The sequence below is a fragment of the Anser brachyrhynchus genome, assembly GCF_964034855.1.
Source record: "Anser brachyrhynchus genome assembly, chromosome: 20".
Taxonomy (NCBI): domain Eukaryota; kingdom Metazoa; phylum Chordata; class Aves; order Anseriformes; family Anatidae; genus Anser; species Anser brachyrhynchus.
Genome location: NC_137713.1, coordinates 3,436,920 through 3,456,784, shown reverse-complemented (window position 1 = coordinate 3,456,784; position 19,865 = coordinate 3,436,920). Strand labels below are relative to the sequence as shown.

The following is a 19,865-nucleotide window of genomic DNA, read 5'->3' as shown; positions in this document are numbered from 1 at the left end:
GTTTAGGCAGTATCTCTGCGCTACGGGTCTGCACTTTGAGGTGATGTTACTCTAGGAACTTCCACGTTGGCCCTATCCCTTTGTTCGGTCAGAAGGGACGTGCTCTCCTCTTTCTGTAGCAGTGGCAGAATAACACCACCGTGTTCGTTTCTGCTGTGTGATATTGCTAGTAAATTGTCTTATAGAAATAATGAACTACAATAGCTTGTTTTTCATAAAATTTAAAGATGGCCAAACCATTTTCTAAAGGACAACAAAGAATTCAAGTGTAATAATGCAAATAACACAAACTAAACTGTTTTTACCATTTTGTTAAAGTTTCCCTTTGTTATAAAGGATGTTCTAAGAAGGTTTTTATTTATTTATTTGTTTAGGGCTGGTGGCGTCTGTGGCTTTCAGAAACGTTATGACTACTGCTGGCAGTGTTATACTTTTAATGGTCACTGTATAAACTTGGACTGATTTTTAACTTTCTTAATGTTGATTTTTAAAAAACTTTTTCAAAGTAGACGGTAACATTTTAAAACTGGCATAGTGGCTGAAGTGCTTCTTAAAGCCAATATTATATCCATTTCAAACCTTATAACAAAATCTTTTAAGGCCACCTGTAAAATACTGTTCTTAGGTGAAAAGGCTTATAAATTACACTCTTAAGTCTTCTTATGAGAAGTATATATATTTTTAAACCCATCACAGAAGAGGTTTCTGTTCATGTGTATGCAGTTCAAATAGAATAGGAAAATGTGCATATACGTTCATATGTGTTAGACCAACTTCTGCAAAATAGCTGCTTGATTGCTCTTACTGTTTTATTACTTCTATTTGGCCAACTGCATGTGGGGCGTAGCGTTAGCAGTGAAGTACTAGTGCCATGGTGTCATCTTTGAGTTCTGCAAATCCGTTTTACCTCAGAAAACACAATTTAACTCGAATCCAGATGAAAAGCTACGTGCATTCCTAAAGGCCCTGCGGAGTAACTAAACTGCTTCTGAGGCATTACTTGTTAGCACGGTGATGTGAAGGTTGTTATTTCAAAGAGAAAAATAGAATATCCTTGCTAGAAATATCAAGGTACAATTTGCATTGCAGTTTTCTGTGCGAGTACAAACTGAGTCGAGTATTGGCACATATGTAACATATACCATATGTCAGCTGTTTCCTGCTTCGCTGCTGACAAGAGCCCCATTCATAACTCTTCTTTTTATCCTTTCGGTGAATAAGTAATTATTCAATATAGAAGGCAGGATATTTGGAACCGGCCATTTAATGTGGCAGCACAGCGTAATGAAATCCGCAGTTACTGGCAACCTGAGAGGGGCATGTAACAATTCCAGCACGGGTGTAACTTTATCTGCTTTGAGGGCCTGTTTATTTGGCACATCAGTGAACCTTTTATCCCAGTGAGTGACAGCTCCGGGAGAGTTACGTTTACATGCCTTCTATCATGTATTGTAATATTTAATGGGGGACAAGGCTGAGTGGGACCGAGGGTAATGTGAACTTGCTTTTCCTCTGAGTGGAGGCTAAAAGACAGCTTGATCCCCCGAATTGTGGTGTAACACACAGCATGATTTAGCATTTGTTTGTAATGGGTAATCTTACTGATTACAATTAAAAGGGGAGGGAGGAATATCTGAGCTGGCAGCTACACGTTGTTACTTGCACTATCAAACTGAAAACCAAATACAAATCCTTTTATACTAGAGGAATTCGTTATCTTTATAGGAGATTTGTGTAGACATGGCTACTCATGAGTCACTTGTTTGCCATGCATCTTTTCATTCTAATTATTACAATTTTGTGACAGTTGTTCAGGTATTTTACATTATAAAAGAGGTTAAAAAGATGGTGCTAGCTCAGGAAGAAAAAAAAATGTCTAACAAATATTTTACAGGATTAGTTTCTGTTTTGAACTATCCCCTATTTTGCCTTTTATTCTCATAGTTTATAGACATAATAGCATGTCAAATATGTTTCTAATGGAGTACATATGAGGTAGTCTGTTTTATCTGCAAACAGATTTCATTAAACTGTCTAGATTTCCCTTACTATACTGAAAAATGTTCTCAGTATTTTAATTTGGGTGCCTAGTCCCAAGGTTTTCTTCTTTTAAGATTCTGGACACTTCTTATTTTGTAACAGAAGTGTCCTTATGCCCAAGTTGAAATGTGAGAAGTTCCTTTACTTTATTCACATGCGTATTACATGTGTAAATACTCCATGGGAGTAGCAATTCTTTCCGCAGTTAGGTTATGATAAGGTTGTACCTAGCGATTGCAGAATGTCTTTTAAGAAATGTTAAAGCATGCACATCACATCCTCTCATGCCTGAAAATCTTAACTTTTTGCAGTTTGATAAGCCGACCTGGTGATTTAACAGGATATCTTCAACTATCCCAGAGGGCATTTTCTAAATAGACTATAAACAGATTTGGCATGTTCATCTTGCAGTGGGATTTTGTTAATCTTTTTTTGTTTTGGGTTACAGTCTGTCAGCTCTTGCACTGAGTGTTCCTGTTCTTCTGGAAAAGAAGCTCATAAAGATGCTAGCAACACAAAGAAGAAAGACAAAGGAGATCAGTTGTTCATTCCCAAGATATTTTTTGGAACACGAACACACAAACAAATATCCCAGATTACCAGAGAGTTGAAGAGAACAGCATATTCCAGTGTCCCTATGACAATTCTTTCTAGCCGGGATCATACCTGTATTCATCCAGTGGTGTCTAGTAGTAGTACGAACAGGAATGAACTGTGTGTAGAATTACTGGAAGGAAAACATGTGAGTAATTTCGTTTCAGAAAACGACTATTTGCTTAAAAATATTAAGTGAAAGGTAGTGGAACAGTTTATTTACAATTTTGATTTCTTTAAGCTATGTTGGTTAAATGCATCTGCTAACATGGTTTAAATTAAATATCAATTATTAGAAAATGTTGATACACAGTACCAATACTGAAAAATATGTGATGGGAATAATATAGTTGATTATACTTGCAAGTTTAGCTGTAATTTCCACAAAATTTTGTTTCACTCAAATTATTTCCCTTAAAAATGATGAAGTTACACATTCAGGACTGGTGCCTTTGCACTTCACACACACAAACAACAAAAGTAAACTTTGGTAATGCTGCATACGGTGTGTGGGATAAAATTGTTGTCCAGTTATCTTTATTTTTCTAGGGATTTAGTTTCTTGTATCATATATATAAATGTTAAGAACCCTTTCTTTATCGAATTAACCACAGCTGATACCTCCGTATTAATCTCTTCATGGTATGTTTTTCATTATTGCCCATCATATAAAGTAGCTTTTAAAAATGTTCCAGTAAATAAAGCCAAATGCAGATAATGACTTTGAAGGTTTTAAGCTTACTTGTTTTTTCTGTCTGTGCTAATGTGCTTTCAGGGCAAGTCCTGTCCTTACTATCATGCTGTTCATAAACTCAGTGAACACCATGCCCTACAGTCCGCACATAACCTGTACCAAGCTTGGGACATTGAGGATCTAGTCAGCCTGGGAAAGAAGCTTCGCGCCTGTGCATATTTTGCAGCCAGAGAGCTCATGGTGGGAGCAGATATTGTATTTTGTCCTTATAATTATCTCTTAGACCCACAGATACGGGAGAGTGTAAGTATATTTTTAAGAGATTGCAATAACTGAAGTTAAAGTGAAGTTTAAAAAACAAAACCAAAACAAACAAAACCCACCAAAATATTAGGTTCACTGGCCATGGTCAACTGAAATCCTGTTTATATCCAAATATAATGTATAAATAACTCCTGGGTTAAATATTTTTTTTCTTTTCTTTTTCTTAAATGGATGTTTCTGTATTCCAGGTAATGGTTCCCCTGTTCTTATATTGTAGCTAATCGGTCACGGTTTTTTTTAATCAGTGGAAAATAAACCCATGTAAATTTCACAGGTCTTGGACTTGTGGAGTGTAGTATATCCAGATTATATTCACTCAGGCTGAGCTAAGGCTTTTTTTCTCCTGTTTTTTTTTTTCTAGGCTGCAGAAACTGGATCAGAAAGATGAAAACTTTCTGTTGCTTGCACCATGATGTAGAATAGGCATTTTTTAAAAACAGGATCCAGTTAGCTGCTGTTTCTCATTATAGTATTTTACTCTGTTTCACTAGATAATCATTTTATTTTTCAGATGGAAATTAACCTAAAAGGCCAAGTGGTTATTTTAGATGAAGCCCACAATATTGAGGACTGTGCTCGGGAGTCAGTAAGTTTCAGCGTTACAGAAAGTCAACTCAGAGCTTCTCGAGAAGAGCTAGATTCCATGGTCAATAACAACATTAGGCAGAAGGATCATGAGCATCTACGGGCTGTGTGCTACTCTTTGACAAAGTAAGGCAACTCTTTTTAATCGCATTATGTCAGTATTTTTAAAAAACATCATTTAGACTCCTTTTGCTAATGCAATTTGCTGGTTACTGTGTTGCATCAAATAAAATGCAATAGAAGTAGACTTCTGACTATGCAGTCACCTGATTTTTGTTCATTTGAGGAGTACAGAGGATTTCTTTTTGTTTTAAATCCTCCTTACTCAAGGGGAAGCATTGAAATTTGTTTAAAAATGTGCTATACTCTTGAATGTACTGATATTTATGGGGCTTACCGTCCTAGTCTATGAAGTTCAGTATGAAAATTTTACCTGAGGTGAATCAATTGTCTTTTAAACGCTTCTGTTTGCTTATTTGATGAGTAGTAATAGCATTGCTTTGTCAAAGCATTAATTAGTGCACATTTATGAAATGCTTTGGGAGCTTTCGACAGGAAGTGTTTTGATGAATATGTTTAAAGGAGCGTTAGAGAGACATTTTTTCCCTCAAGACTATTCTGTGCTGGAGCTAGAGGGAAGTTCTACCAGAACACTGTTGTCATGTATAGCTGAAATAGGAGTCATTTATTGGTGCAGTAAAAGACTGCCAACTTCGTTACAGAGAGCATCGGTAGTGACACGTAATGACTAAAAATGTCAACCGCTCCCATTATAATGGTGTTTTAAGTTGCTTCTACCTTTGCTGTATTTGAGTACTTATACAGTGCTGAAACTTTGTTTCTTGAAATTTATTCTGGGTCTTTTATCTATTTTGTCCATGCTTAAAATTGAGTAAGTTCCTAAATCTACTTTAGTAATAATCCCTGTGCCTCTGTGTTTTGGAACAGATTCATCATTTCTGAAAGTGAATTTATCAATCATGCCCTTTATTTTTCTCGTAAAACTTGGCTCAAACTTGAGCAGAGAGTTAAAGCTCTGACAAACTGCTGTACGTACAAATTCGCAGCACAGACTCGTTAAACTTGTTAGAGCATTCAGGTAACAAACTCTTTGCACGTGCATGCACTGTCCTCTTTGAGCTTGTGATTATTCTGAGGCATGAATTGTCTACACAGTGTTACTGATCATTCTTTCTCCGTGGACTATATCAGCAGAATACGGCTTTAATGATCAGCTTTTGTACTTACATTGAAACCAAAGATAAGCTGAATTTCTCAGCACCTGCCTTGCTGGAACACAAGTGTCACGGAGCTCAGTGAATAGAGAAACATGGGTGATTGAGAGAGTGCTGGTAGAAGCACGAGCTGATCAGTAGGGCAGATAGAAACTGAAAAAATTAAAAATGTTCTCCCCTTCTCTGCTTCTTTTTGCCCTTCTTCCCACAAAGGAAAAAGTAGTAAAAGCAAACAAACAAAACAAAACAAACAAACAAACAAAATAGTTAAAACCCAGAAAGCGTAGAGGTAGAATTGGAACGGGAGGATCTCAGCAGAAGCTGTGAATCATGAGAGGGGCTGGAAGGAGAACAGAAGCAAATGGACTGAAGGCAGAAGCTTGGGAAGAAGCGAAGAAAAAAAAAAAAGAGGGCACAAGGGCATATTTTGCATGGAGTAGGAACATGAGAAAGTTGAAACTATGCCAGAAGGTTCTGTCACCGGTGGAGAATTTGGAATTCAGCTCTCTAGTCCTTAATTTTTGAACCTTTCATTTGAGGGATTCAGGGACTGAAAGAGTTTAGAAATGCACAGCTAATGAAACCTAGAATGACCAAGTCAGTAGAATAAAAGTGAATAATGGTACCAGTGGCTTTGAAGGCAACTGAACTCTGTTTCAGTGCATGTCAAATCATCGTTTTGTTACGTTGGTGGTTGGTGGAATACACCTTGCAGTACGCTACAACAAGTGGTTTGTCATTTTTCCTGTCCTTTCTCTACCCTGAGTGTTAATGTTTGTGTCAGAGAAATGATTTTTGTTTTTCTTTTTTTGCAGTTAATTCTCCTACTTTGGAAATTTCAAATATTCAAAGTTAGTAAAAGATGAGAATAGCATGGCTGGAGATTAAATTGCCTCAAGCTTTTTAACCTTATCAGAAAAACTAAGGTTGATTGTCTTGGCAAATCTGCCAGCAGTATGTAAAGCAGTTGGAAAGCAGAAGACTGGGTGTAAATTGCCAGTAATTGGTAATATGCTGTTGCAGAAAGTGACATGGCTTTGCCAAATGCGTGGGCAATTAGAAGAACCTTATTTCAGTTATAAAGGTCTTGGGTCCCCATTCCAAAAAGCACTTAAGCATGGGCTTAGTGCCACTGAGGTGCTAAAATGACCTTTCTGAGGAGCTTGAAGATATACCAGTAGAGGTATACTTGGCAGGCTTTTATGATGAGGTGCAGATTTACAAGGACAATTTAGATGGGATGGCTTGCTCCATTGAACAAACAGTGGGATTTTCTGGTAGGAAGTGAAGGGTCAAATATACTTTCTTGAACTGAAGGCAGCTTGGAACGTTTCCTGAATCTTTTCCTGAAAATATTGCATACGCTGATTTTTACTTCAAAATTGTAGATATCTGGAAATGAAGCTAATTTTATTTATTTACTGCTTTACTCTAAAATAAATTCTTGTTCTAAGTAGAGTATCAGGTATTCCAAGTAAGCAATTTAATGTTAGATTTAATTGGATGGGGTTTATTCTAGAATTTGCCTTTTTTTGCAATGCTTTAGTATTAGGTTAGGAAGGTGATTGTATCAAGTTTGTGTTTATACCAGAACCATTTTAAAAGTATGCTAAGGCATTTAAAGTTCAGAACACGAAAACAGAAGTTTAACATTTCCTGGAATGTTTTACCCATTTATTCATTTCTTTCATACTCACCTTTTCCGATCTATAGTTTCAGGTCTTTTTGATTTTACATTTGAGGAATTGGGGCCAAATACTACACTGGTGAACTTCTGCCTGTGTTAGTGATCATCATTCCTTAACAAGATAAAGCAAATTATGAAAGAAGTAATTGGCATGGTAGTATTTATGGATTTTTGTTTGCAAACCTAGCAAAAGGGAAGGTTTTTTAATTGTTCTGTTGTACAGATGATTTACAGTGACAGGGCAGGAAATCTGAAACTGAAACAGTCACTAAGCCCTGTTGCTTTATTTGATAACGATTAACTGATTTTACAGATACATATTTTGAACTATTGTAGAAATGACAGCTGTCTTTCTGATGCCTCCTGCTTGTTGATGAAACAGACAGCTTCGGCATTTCCTGAAAAAGAGGGAGCCTGCCTGCTTCTCTAGACAGAGGGAAAAAATCTTGTAATTCTGGAGACATACTTCGGTAGTGAAAATCTTAGCTGTGCCACAGATGAGATGATCTGCATGTTTACATCCTGTTTTTAGAAGTCCTGTCACATACTGCATTGTCAGTACGGTTATAATTCTGCTTAGTTTTCAAGTTGTAGCAGAATTATGAATATCTGTAGCTAGGTTAAAATAGGCAATTTATATTGTATCGTCCAACCCTGCCTTACTGTGTATAGATATTAAAAGGAGTCATTTCGTGCCTCAAGATTTGTTTAAGAGGGAAATCTGCAATTGAGAGGATGACAAACAAAGTAATGAGTGGCTTTAAAAGCACAGCAGAAATCTTTCTTAAATGACCCTGACATCTTATAAGAACAGATTATATTCTAATCCTTCTTCCTTATTATAGAGATATTACATGATGATAAAATATAAATATATGGGGACAGGTTTTCCTCTCATTTCACTGAGCTGCCTCAAGAGCAGCTTCCATAGACATAATTTCAACAGTGGAAAAACTGGCATAAGGAAGAGCAGGATTCAGCTACCTAAATGCAGTGTTTATCACCTTCATCTCAGAAGTGTGGTGCCATTTTTCGAGGTTGTTTGTTTTGTACTTGTATTTGAAATGTATCTCTAAGTTTATGCTAAAGTTATTTCTGATTTCTCTCTTTTACAGCTGGTTAAAGGAGAGCTCTAGCCAACTTGTAGAAAGAGGGTATGAAACTTCCTGTAAGGTTTGGAGTGGAAAAGAAATGCTGAACATTTTGCACAAAATGGGAATAACCAATATTACATTTCCCATTTTACAGGTAATGCTGTAAGCTCTATAAATCAGTACCAGAGATGTTCAACATCTTAAAGTACCCATAAACTAAATGTTAACACATCTGTTACTTTACTGCAATTTTGAAAAGCTGTCTGAAAATTATACATGATGAAAACCAGGAGTAATCCATTTAAACTACTGGAACTTGTGGAGAATCTGCCTTTTAAAGGATAAAATTGATCATGTACAATTATTGAAATCGAACTGGTTAGTCAGTGATAGCTTTCTCTGTACTATCCATCTACATTTTTATTGACTGTTGAAATGTACTTAGAGTATTTTCAACCTCATCTGTCCTTTTTGTGTAAGCCAAATATGTTAAAAGAATTGTTAGTTTTCCTTCTCAATTCTGTCTTTAGTCTGACTTTACAGGTGGCTTACGTAAACTTTTGAAGCAGCGTGCTAGTTGTCTTGTATCTGTGTTAGCTTTGCTTTTGAGAAGATAACTGAGAATGTTAATATGGAATTTGTTTTGCCTCTTACAGAAACACCTTTCAGCTATCTTAGAAAAAGAAGAAAAAATATCAGTGTTTGGTAGAGAGGAGCTTATTGAGATACCGGTTGTGAGCCCTGCCACACAGATTGTGCTAAAAGGCTTATTCATGGTTCTTTTATGTCTTTTTAAAGATAATAGCAGGTCAGTGCAAATGCATAAACACCACCACACTGTTCAGGTTAATTCAGCTTACCAAATTGTCCATTTCATTTGAACAACATTTTGTTATAGTGTCCAGCTTCTGAGCAAAATTAACATTTCAAAAAGCTTTGGAAAATCTACTTATTGCGGAAGAATTTATTGAGAATTAATTTAAATACTATCAAAATACATTTTTTCATTCATGAATGAATTCAAATGTTGAAGAAATTTATTTGAGGGTTAGAGGTAAATCTTCTTGATGCATTGCCAAGTTAAATATGCTTCATGGATTTTATTTTTCTCTATAGCACTTATCATTTGACTTTTGGATACTAACGTCAGCAGTTAGTAAAGCTTTCTGATTTAGATCTTATTTTAAAAATTTTAATTATTGTGAAGTTTCATTATTTATCTAAATGGGAAACTGGCAACTGTTGAAATTTTAAACCTAGAGCAGAGTTACCTAGTTCTAGGGAAAGGTTTATACACTGCACGGTCCATAGCTTTTCTTTTTTTAGACAATATAGTGTATGAGATTATTTTTTAAGCTTTAATTATAAATGCATTGTAGTGATGCTGTCTTTGATTTTTATGAGCTTAACGCTTACAGTTTGTTTAATTGTAGTTTTAATTAATATTTATATATCTCTGTATAGGTATGCGGATGACTACAGAGTTGCTCTACAACAAACGTATACTTGGATGAATGAAAACCAGCCTGATGTTTCAGATTCCAGTGCCTTCTTTACAAATACCAAACAGAAAAGGAAAGCGCGTCATAAAACTGTAGTCCACATGCTTAATTTTTGGTGCTTGAATCCCGCTGTGGTAAGCTGGGTGGGAAGTAGAAGGGCTTAAGTGATTTTATATGATAGCAAATACATGTAAGATCTTAAAGTGATTACGTCCATTTTCTGAATTCCTTCTTTTCCCTCTCTAACTTAGGCTTTTTCAGACTTAAATGATGTCAGAACAATTGTTCTGACATCTGGTACGCTCTCTCCAATGGATTCATTTTCTTCAGAACTTGGCGTGAAGTTTTCTATTCAGCTGGAGGCAAATCATGTTATTCGGAACTCGCAGGTAAACTCTCCAGAGGTGTAATGCTGTCCATTGTGAAATGAACAGTAACTTGAAAATAAAAATGGTGGCAGACTCTGTAAGTACGAAGGAAATGTATAGAACAGACTAGATTAATGCAATTGTAAGTTTTCAAATGAAAAAGAGAGCAATACTTAGACATCCCCTCCGTGGGAAAATCTGCAGCTAAGCTATTTTGGTAATAACCATCTCATCTCAGTTACTGCACTCTCTCTTCTGTTTTTAAGTACTCAAACTCATTTGCTGAGAAATAATCTCAATGTTTTTCTACACATTTGATGTTTCATGATTTAACATAATGTAATTTCATACAGTTACTGTCAGTGTCAGTTTAGTATTAACTTTTTGAATTTGAAATACACAAGGTTTGGGTTGGCACCATTGGAGCAGGCCCAAATGGTCGGAAGCTGTGCGCCACATTCCAACATGCAGAGACCTTTGAGTTCCAAGATGAGGTGGGAGCGCTTCTGCTTGCAGTGTGTCAAACAGTTGGCCAAGGAATTTTGTGTTTTTTGCCATCCTATAAGGTAAGGAAATTTTACTTCATATTTTCCCTTTAAAAAACATACACTCTACTTGAAAAACGTAATGTGATTTTTTCTTTTTTTAAACAATATATATGAATGGTTATAGAATAAATATATTGTAATAACAATTATATTGTGATTTCTTCAATCTCATATTGGCTGGCATGCAAATTTGTTTTTGTGAAAAAGCAGACTCATATGTGTTTTCAACAATGTTTGTATCTCAGTTAATATAAAAGGAGTACTAATTTTTGTTGATTATTTTTTTAAAAAGCCAGACTGTTCTGCATTTTTTTCTGCAAAGCAAGGAGTTTTTTTCCTTCTCTGTGTCTTTAAAGCATTGCAGTCATCAGTGCAGTTACTGACAGTAACCATTAGGTGACCACATTAGACCGGGTAATGTGCAATCAGTGAAAAAAGCAGATTACTGACTATAAGTTTATTTAACCTAGCTCACAAAACTGTGCACTTATACACAATGTTAGCAATCTGTAAATAAATTTTGCATTCAATTTATTTTATTAAGGAATTTGAGGGCATATTTCAGTTTTCACTATCATCACTATTCTTTTACTAAGGTGTGTAACGTTAAGCAGTATGTGGTAGTTGATCTTATTGTATGCAAACCTGACAAACACCTCTGAAAGTTTTTTATGAGAATAGTAATCTGAATTGAAAGTATGGAGAGTCTTTGTAATGACATTTAATAAAGAAGGAAAGAGATTGCTGGACAGCTCTGGTACCCTTCCCCCTCTCACTGCCCTTATGCTTCACCGAAAGGTCACCTAGCTAAACACGTTGAGTGTTTTTTCTTTGTGGGAACACTTCCATGAACCCAGTGAAAGTATTGATAAATATAAATTGCAGACAATTGAAGGATGATATTTTAAAATCACATTGCCAATATCTTTCTATGGATGCCCTTTTTCATTCCACTTCTTCTTTTATTCTGGATTGGGTTGCCTTTAAGACTAAGAGATTAATATGTTGAAAGTACAGAATAATGTAAACGTAAGCATATTAGTGCAGGGAAAACAAGGCATTTTTCTTTCATCATCCTGCGGAATATTGCTTACCTGCACATTTGCATTTCAAAACTGCTTTTCAGAGACTTTCATGGGGAAATTGCTAGATCGCGTGAAAAACTGCACCTTTTAAAGAAATGGTTCAAGCCTATCAAGATGGCAATAATATAGCTGGTCATGTACCTCACTGAATGAACTATTATGAGTTAAGCAAATTTTTGAAGGTATCAAATTGTTTTATGAAGAGCACTTTCCACTTTTGAATAAGTGGAAAAAAAGTCTGTTTAAGTGTCTTAGAAGTTTTGAGTGCAGTGCTCTGAATTTGGAGTGCCATCAGTGTATCTCTTTTCTATCAAGTTAAACTGATGGAGTTTGAATTTAGGCATGTACATTGGTTTTCAGTTTGGTTAGTTACAGATGTGTTTTTCGGTTCAACATTCTGTTTTAGTTTTGTTTAAGAATTTCTGGCTCAGCAATGATGTTCTTTGCTCCGCATGCCTACAGAAGCCTTGCTTCTTAGATGGCTCTGTCTGTTTCAGTGCTTCACTTTCAAGCGCTCATACGCATTTTGGCCTCTTTGCCCAAAAATCTTTGTTAATTATCCCTAAGTATTTGCTTTGTAAATAATGTTAACTTTATTTTTCTGCAAATCCCATTTTAACTTAATTCAAGTAGTAAATTATATGTTACTTTCTTTGCTTGTATATAACGAGAGTACTAGAGACAGAAATTGCATCTTACTGCACTTTCATGCAATTCAATTTGAATTTCATAGACTTTAATTCATTTTAATGAAATATACCTGTATTTTCCTTTTCTGTTTTGAGAATTGTAAATTAACAGTTTCTAGCCTCAGCCACTGGGAATAAAAAGAATGGAGGTATGTGTAACACTATCCGCAGGAAGCAGAAGTAGAGAACCCAGTCATGATGCAGTGTGTCATGACGAACAGTGTTGGGAGCCTAGAGCCAGGAGGCGAGAAGTTTTCTCTCCTTGTTTGTCCTGTTAAAACACAATTACACAGTGTCAGAAATAAAATTATGGCAGAAGTACAACAAACTAAATCATTTTAACTTCTTCTAAGCCTGGCAGTTAAGGGGCTTTTATAAGTAAAGTTTCTTCCTCTATATTTTGCCTAGAATTTCAGGTTGCTTTGTAAATGCTAAGTAATCAACCAACATTAGGTGAAAATGATGACCGATGTATTCATGTTAGTGCTGGTGAAACAAACTCAACCAGAAATATAGTGATTCGTTTCAGACTTCTGAAGTGCTTAATAGAAAAAATCTTACACTCGCCAAGAAGAGATACCAACATACTTGAAAGTTTCTATGTGCGAATAAATGGAGGGCAAGTAAATTTCAAAATGTCACCACATTAACCTAATCATAAGGTGAGAAAACTGGATGCCTCTTCTAGAACATCAGAGATTAACATTATAAATGTCACCAAAGTATGTTGCTGTAGGAGCTGGCATATTGGTCACACAGTCCTTCCAGTGCCAATGTGTGCTGAAAGCATCCATTAACGGCTTCCATTTTTCTCTGTTAGTATTTCTTCAGGTAGATTGCAACCTGGGAGATTCTGGATTTCTTTGAAAAAGTTGTCAGTTGGCAGGAGGAGTTGGTAGTCACTTGTCTACATTTTGCTCTGGCAAAAAATAGCCTTAAATCTTTGATATATCATCCATACTTCTACTACAAGGCAAAGAGATGCTATGTAGTTTCTTAGCTCTGTAGTAGCCAAGTGACCTGTAACTATCCAAATTAAGAGCTTCTCACAGTTATCTAATACCTGAGAGAAACTGGAAAGAAAAACACCACTGCCTTTTGTTTGGCTCTGTTTTGTTTGCCCATGTAACTGTTCTTCTTGCTCTACCTCCCTTAGTTTTGTGCTTAGTTACCACATTTTATTTTTAAATTGTAGTTCTCTGGGGTAGACAGGATGCCTAATGTGCATGTTTGCAGGATGACAAGCAATGCAAAGCCCAATCTCAACCTTTTGAGCATCCATTAACTGATGTAGCTGTAATGAAATGTATATGTGGCATATAAAGTAGAACTTTGTTATTGCTTCATATTTTAATGATAGTTGTATGCTTTTTGTGTAAGAAATTAATACTTAATTTTCCACATATATAAAAAACATTTTACTGGCAGATAATTTTTATTCATTAACAGTCAAACAGTCTAAAGCTATGCTAGTGTTAGTAAAATAACCAGTTTCTTGAAAAATGAAATAAGACCAACTCCTTTCACATCAGTGTCACTGAACTGCTGTTACCTAAAAAAATAATAATTCATCTGTCCCCTTTTCCCCTTTTTCTTTTTTTTTTTTTTTAATGAGAGCAACTGTAGCAGAAATCCCAGAACAGTTATGCAGAAGAGGTCTGCCACCTTGTTATAGGTGTGTAATTTGAAATTACTAGATAAAGGCAGAAGTAGAGGAAAGAAGTATAAAAACTTGCCTTTATCTTAATTATTTGATTTTTTTTTTTTTCCATGGAAGAGTGACTGCATATGTACAGCAAATATTTGAGACCAATAATGCGGTGGAGGAAAAAAGTATGAGAAGGAAGCAATGCATCAGATATACATCTCCACGTTTGGTAGTTTTCTGTTACAGACAACTCTGATGCCATGTTTCAGAATTGTCTACAAATAACATGATTTTTTGTAATTATCAAACTTCTGTCATGTTGACCTCTCTTTTTTTTTTTTTTAAAAAAAAAAAAGCTTTATCTTAACATTTACTAAATAGCCATCATCCTGGTTGCGTTTTAGGGATACTTAAAAACATGCTGTTGATACTGTGCAACAAAAATGCATTTATGTGAAAATCAGTAGCAACTCCAGGAAAAACACTCTATAAAAGAGAATATCAGAAGGTGAAAAGATTACTCAGAAATCTAAGATGCTTTTAAACAAGATTAAGATAAGGACCATTAGGGTTCATGTCGCCGACCTGTCTGCATTAAGATATATCTTGCCTGGTGCCTGCATCTTAGATGATTCATTCAATATGTGTCATATCAAAGTCAAGGTATCCAGCAAGGAGAAAAATGCTAATGCTTATAAATTTTAGTGATAATCCATCATGATGAATTAACTGACCTTTCTTTAGTAGCTCTTTTACAAAATAAGCTTTGGACAATAATGTTAATGTTTTTTTTTCCTGTCTTTTTTTTTTTTTAAGGCATTGTTGGTTAATTTGTATCTGCTAATTGTTGAGTCATAATTTGGAAGTAAAATTTTTAAAAAATGATAGAATACTGTAATTGCTCAAAAGGCTTTGAATGACTTAGTTGTTCAGTTTTGCAGATGAGAAGGTAAGTATTCTTTGCTTGAGAATCAAAGATTTGCTTACTACTTTTTCCTCCCACACCTTTCAGAGTTAGTGTCTGAGCACTTTTCTCTCTATTTTTTTTTCCCCTGACTGACTTCTCTCTAGTAAAGTTAGTCAATATGTCCTATAGAAGGCTCTCATACATCCTGTATTGGGGATGGTTTTTAGTTTTATGCCTATTTGCCTGCCCTTCATTGGGAGCTGGAGTTGAAGAAAAGGAAAACAGAACAGGCAAAGAGAAGGAGGAAACGAGAATTACAAGACTATTTGAAAGCACTGCTCCATTATCGAGCTAGCACTTTGGTAGCTAAGGGTATAATTAAAAGCAAACAAAACCACCAAAAAATCATTTTAAGTCACTTTATCGCAGATGCTGTTGGACTTGAGGCTGAACTGTAAGGATAAATATTTGCAGTACAGTCAGCTGACAGGCAGTGTGGATTGTTCTGCAAATTCGTATTTCCTGAAATTTCAGGTGTGTTTTATAGGCACTATTCTTGTGTTGATGGCTAAGAAGATTCAGGAGAAAAACATTCTGTAATTGTTCCTTGAACAAGGTTACAGAAATTTCAAATGTTCAAAATTAAGCACTGTTCTGGTAACTCAACCATTTAATCAAAATTTAATAAATCTCTTAAATGTAACACTTTATGATCTCTAACAAGGCTTGGAACTTGTTAGTTTCCTGAATTTTGATAGTTGCTTTATAAATTGCTCATAGACAATTTTTATGGGATCAAGCAAACCAAGTGATCTTAAGAAGAAAATCGTATATCAGTAGTTTTGCTTTATGCCCCAGCAGAACATCACCTTGGGCTATATTTGATCAAAAAGTGGTTGTTCTTTTCCCTTATTCTGTAGAGGGTATGAAGTTCATTCAGTAATTTGGACTTGGCATTGATGCAGTTCTGCTTTCTTGGTTTAACTGCAATAAACGTGAATGGTCAAGAACAATAATGCTTTGCAAATGTGTTTTCTCTTCTGATTAAGATAAATCTGGATTTTTTTCCTCTTATCTCAATTGATTGCATTTGGTACTCTAGAACCCCAAATGCAATCTGTTTCAATTTAAAGAACACTTCCATATGTACTGCTGGTGATGGTAGGTTACCAGGAGCTGGTTTGGAATGTCTGGGGTCAAAATCCAGACATCCCAAGCCCCGAAAGTCATGTCTAATCTAAAAGGTGGGTGATTTTTATTTCTTTGAGTCTGGAGCATAAACCAGTTCCTAATTTTTATCCCACTATTTCTAGTTTCAAGGCAATAGATATAATCTGAGCGTAGTTCTGCCATGTTTAGTTTTCACTTTTCCATGCAAGTGAATGAGTTTTGTGCAGTGTATCTGGAACCCCACTGCTGGTTTTGGGCAGACTGAGACTCCTTGGTTTCAGTCGAGGTAGTTACTTGGAATAAACAGAAGGGACCTCCGTTTAACCTCTTACTATTGCACTTTTCTGCCATTGCAGCGCAGCGTGTCTGCATTGGATATGAGCACAAGTCCTTGAATATACGGTCTCGTGGCCTGGACATAAATGTGCCACCCCTGTATGACAGGCTGAGGGAGGGATACAGTTTCAGTATTAATTCTGAATGTCTGGCTCTTCTTAGGCTAAGACAAATCCCCCCCCCATTTTTTTTTAATAGAAATTGTTTGAGATTGGTAGAAAAAAAAAAGTTTGTCAAAGAGGCAGAAAATGAATTGATCATAACAAAAAAAGAACAGAATACTTTCATTTCTAAAACTTACCTGAAACGCAGTTTTGTAAAGAAATTATAAGAAACCCATTTTTTCCTACCATCAGTGAAAAAAAAAAGCTGCCTTCTGACAACTTTTACTTATTTAATAAATTACTACAATAAATTTACAAAAGATGGTAGTCTGTTTAGCCAGGCCTATTAAAAGCATTAAGATTTGAGCACTGGCTGTTAAAATGAGTAAATGGCAATATCACAAAGTTAAACAAATGCCAAAAAACATTTTCCAGAGTACTGGGATTGTAACAATACCATTAATGAGGGCAAAGAGGTTTTAATGCAATTTGCACATTCTAAAGTTTCAAAAAGAGGTTTTGAGTTAGTGCATTATTAATGTTCTGAACATCTGGAACTGTGTAAGAGCCATAGACATTGAGCAAGTGCAGGGTTTCCCCACTAGGTCTGATGCTGACTGATTTCCTCCCTAGCGAAAAGGTTGTTTTAAGAAGTTTGAGACAGTAAAATGACAATATCCAGATAAGAGATAAACATTCCACAGCGTCTTTTTGCTTGTAACGTGGATGGAGGAAAAATTGGAAGCCATTAGGTTTGTGCAGTTAAAAGGTGAATTTGAAATTAAATAGGAAAATTACTGTTTGCACCACAGATGGTTGCTCTGTGCTGTGGTCGCACTGGTTGCAGAAGACTGATGCAAGGAATTACCTAGTGCCACTGGTGGGCTCCATGAGATTGCCCATGTTTTTCTGTTAGCTGTATTTAGGTATAGTATGCAGAGAGAAATGCTTGATCAACAGTAATATTTGCCTTGATGTTCTTGTTGACAGCTATAGGAGTATGTTGAGGAAGAGATTTACTCCTGTAAATATTTGCAAGATGTAGGAATGTTTGCACCCAGTGTGTTTTATGGCAGAATTTTGTTCTTTGAAGTTACATAAACGTTAACTTTCTGCATCATTTTAACACTACAGAACGTAATTTAAAATATTATGGGAAACAAAGTTTGAGTGTGTCTGTAGCTTTCGATGTCGTAACTATAGCTAATATCCAGCATCACATTCACTGGGATGAAAAGAAAGAGGCCTTAAATAGGCTGGCATATCAGAGGTAAGTTACGAAATAATTGTAAATTAATAATGATACTCACTTTCTGCGCAGTATTTGCTTGCTGCTCTCAAGGGAAAGGCATTCTCTTACTTCAGAAGCCTGATTTGTTTGAGCCAAACAGCTGCACTGGTGCTATTACAGTATGTAAGAAACCCTAAAACCAAGAAAAGACTTTAGGGAATAGAGTTCTGTCATCCTTACTATCTCAAATTGTACACAAGTACCTAATAACAGAAGTAGAGCAAAATGATGGAAGAGTAATTAAACAACGTGGGAGAAGCTCTCGTTCTGTGTCTCTGTCCTGGCACTTAGGGCTCTATGTGATGCCCCACTGGAGTTTTTTTCCAGTGACTGCAGGCTGCTGAGGTAGGTCTTATGACACTGAATTGACCCTTTAAAAAAAAAAAAACTTTGAAAAAAAAAAAAGGCTTATTGCCAGATTCTAAAGCTGTGTCTTTTGCCTTTATCTGATGAAAATCTTAGGAGAGTGATTTCTGTGTGATGGGGCATAATTCAGGGTAAATAAGTGGTCTAAAATAGCTGTTTTTTAATGACTCAAAAACTATGCATTTCAACATTTGTACCTAATAAACGTAGATGGAATTTTGTTTTACTTGTTGACCACTGTTTTTTTCGTTGCTTGTTTTTCACTCTCGCTCTGCACTCATGGGTTTCTTTCTGATCTTTATCTCAGCCTCCTCATGTTTTTATGGTTTTTGTTGCTCCCATTAATCATATACAATATCTTTACTTTCAGTTTTATTCTACATTTTTTCCATCCTTTAAAGGTTTAAATGTCTGTAATATAAACTGTCTAAGTATCGGGGCCCTTGCATTCATCCAAAAGGCCAATTTTCAGGCTTGGTGTGCATTATCTGAGGTGTCTTCTGAGAACTACAATGGCTCCTGTAAATCTTTCTGCAATTTCTGAAGTCTACAGTTTCAGTTTTTGCCATTGACTTGGGCATAGCGAAGAGAGGTATGTAAAGATCGCTGTGTATGATGGAGGAGTTCAACCCTTCCATCACAACGCTCTTTTCAATGAAGACTTCTGGTAGTATTGCCTCAAATAGGAAAGAACAGTAGCAGAGGGAATAGTGAAGTTTATAGAAAAGAATTACAATGATTATTCTGTAAACAGGTATGTAATCTTTACCCTCCAGTTCTGTAGCAAGCCTCGTCTTTTCATGTCATCGGTTTAAGCAGGTTCCTTTGCCAAGCTAAATTTGAAGACGGAGCTGACAGTTCACACCCTGGCAAGATCATTTCTTGTATAATCTGGGAGGCTGCAGCAGAAATATTTCCCGAAGTTACAGAGCCAGAGTGGTGCTGAATTCCACTCCAGAGGAGTAACTGAAGTGCTGTAAAATAACTCCTGAACTTTCAAAGCTGGTGCTTGTTTTATTATAATGTTTTCACTTAGAATTTTTTAACCTCTTAAGTTGTGGGTTTATTTACCTATTTATTTATTTTTATTCATTGCTTGGTTACTGGTGGCTTTTGACGATGCACATGTGATACAAAGCAGGCCAAGAAAACTTTTGGGCTGGGTCATAGATAATTTTGTATCTTTCAGGCTGATGACTGACAACCGGAGTAGTTGCACAAGATTTGTTTTCTTTCTTAAACAGTATGGCCAGATCCTAGATACGCACTGGTTACAGGAGTAATTTTCTGATTTCTAGGGAATTAGAGGTAATCCAAGCGTGAAGGAGGCTTAGAGAAGTTAGAGGAGATGATCCAGAAGCTTGCGTTCTGCCCTCCTTGTGATTGTTCTCGTGCTGCTCCGAGTTCAGTGGGAGCTGATTCAGATCTCCAGAACAAAGGAAGGGGCTTTATTTCCCACACCCTCCCCTTCTCGCCCTGCTTAGTTTTGTACTGGCCTTGTACTCTGAGTTGGCTCATCGGGAGGTTAGGCAAGTGTCAGAGAGTGCTCGAGGGAAGAGATGATATTGTATGCTCTTGAAAGGGAGTGTGATCATCCC

General features: G+C 36.1%; 1 protein-coding gene across 11 annotated transcripts in view; it reads left to right on the top strand.

Annotated features, from left to right (window-relative positions):
* BRIP1 (BRCA1 interacting DNA helicase 1) overlaps positions 1 to 19,865 on the top strand; it is a 122,949-nt gene that overhangs the window by 8,509 nt on the left and 94,575 nt on the right. For all 11 annotated transcript variants that reach the window (XR_013941189.1, XR_013941190.1, XR_013941191.1 and 8 more), the window contains 8 exons: positions 2,489 to 2,782; positions 3,410 to 3,631; positions 4,164 to 4,363; positions 8,275 to 8,407; positions 8,910 to 9,061; positions 9,718 to 9,889; positions 10,007 to 10,144; positions 10,528 to 10,689. Coding sequence is in view for 4 of the 11 variants with exons in the window: in XM_080563008.1 (XP_080419134.1) it covers positions 2,489 to 2,782; positions 3,410 to 3,631; positions 4,164 to 4,363; positions 8,275 to 8,407; positions 8,910 to 9,061; positions 9,718 to 9,889; positions 10,007 to 10,144; positions 10,528 to 10,689 (1,473 nt within the window). In the remaining 7 variants the exon portion in view is untranslated. The remainder of the gene's footprint in view (positions 1 to 2,488; positions 2,783 to 3,409; positions 3,632 to 4,163; positions 4,364 to 8,274; positions 8,408 to 8,909; positions 9,062 to 9,717; positions 9,890 to 10,006; positions 10,145 to 10,527; positions 10,690 to 19,865) is intronic.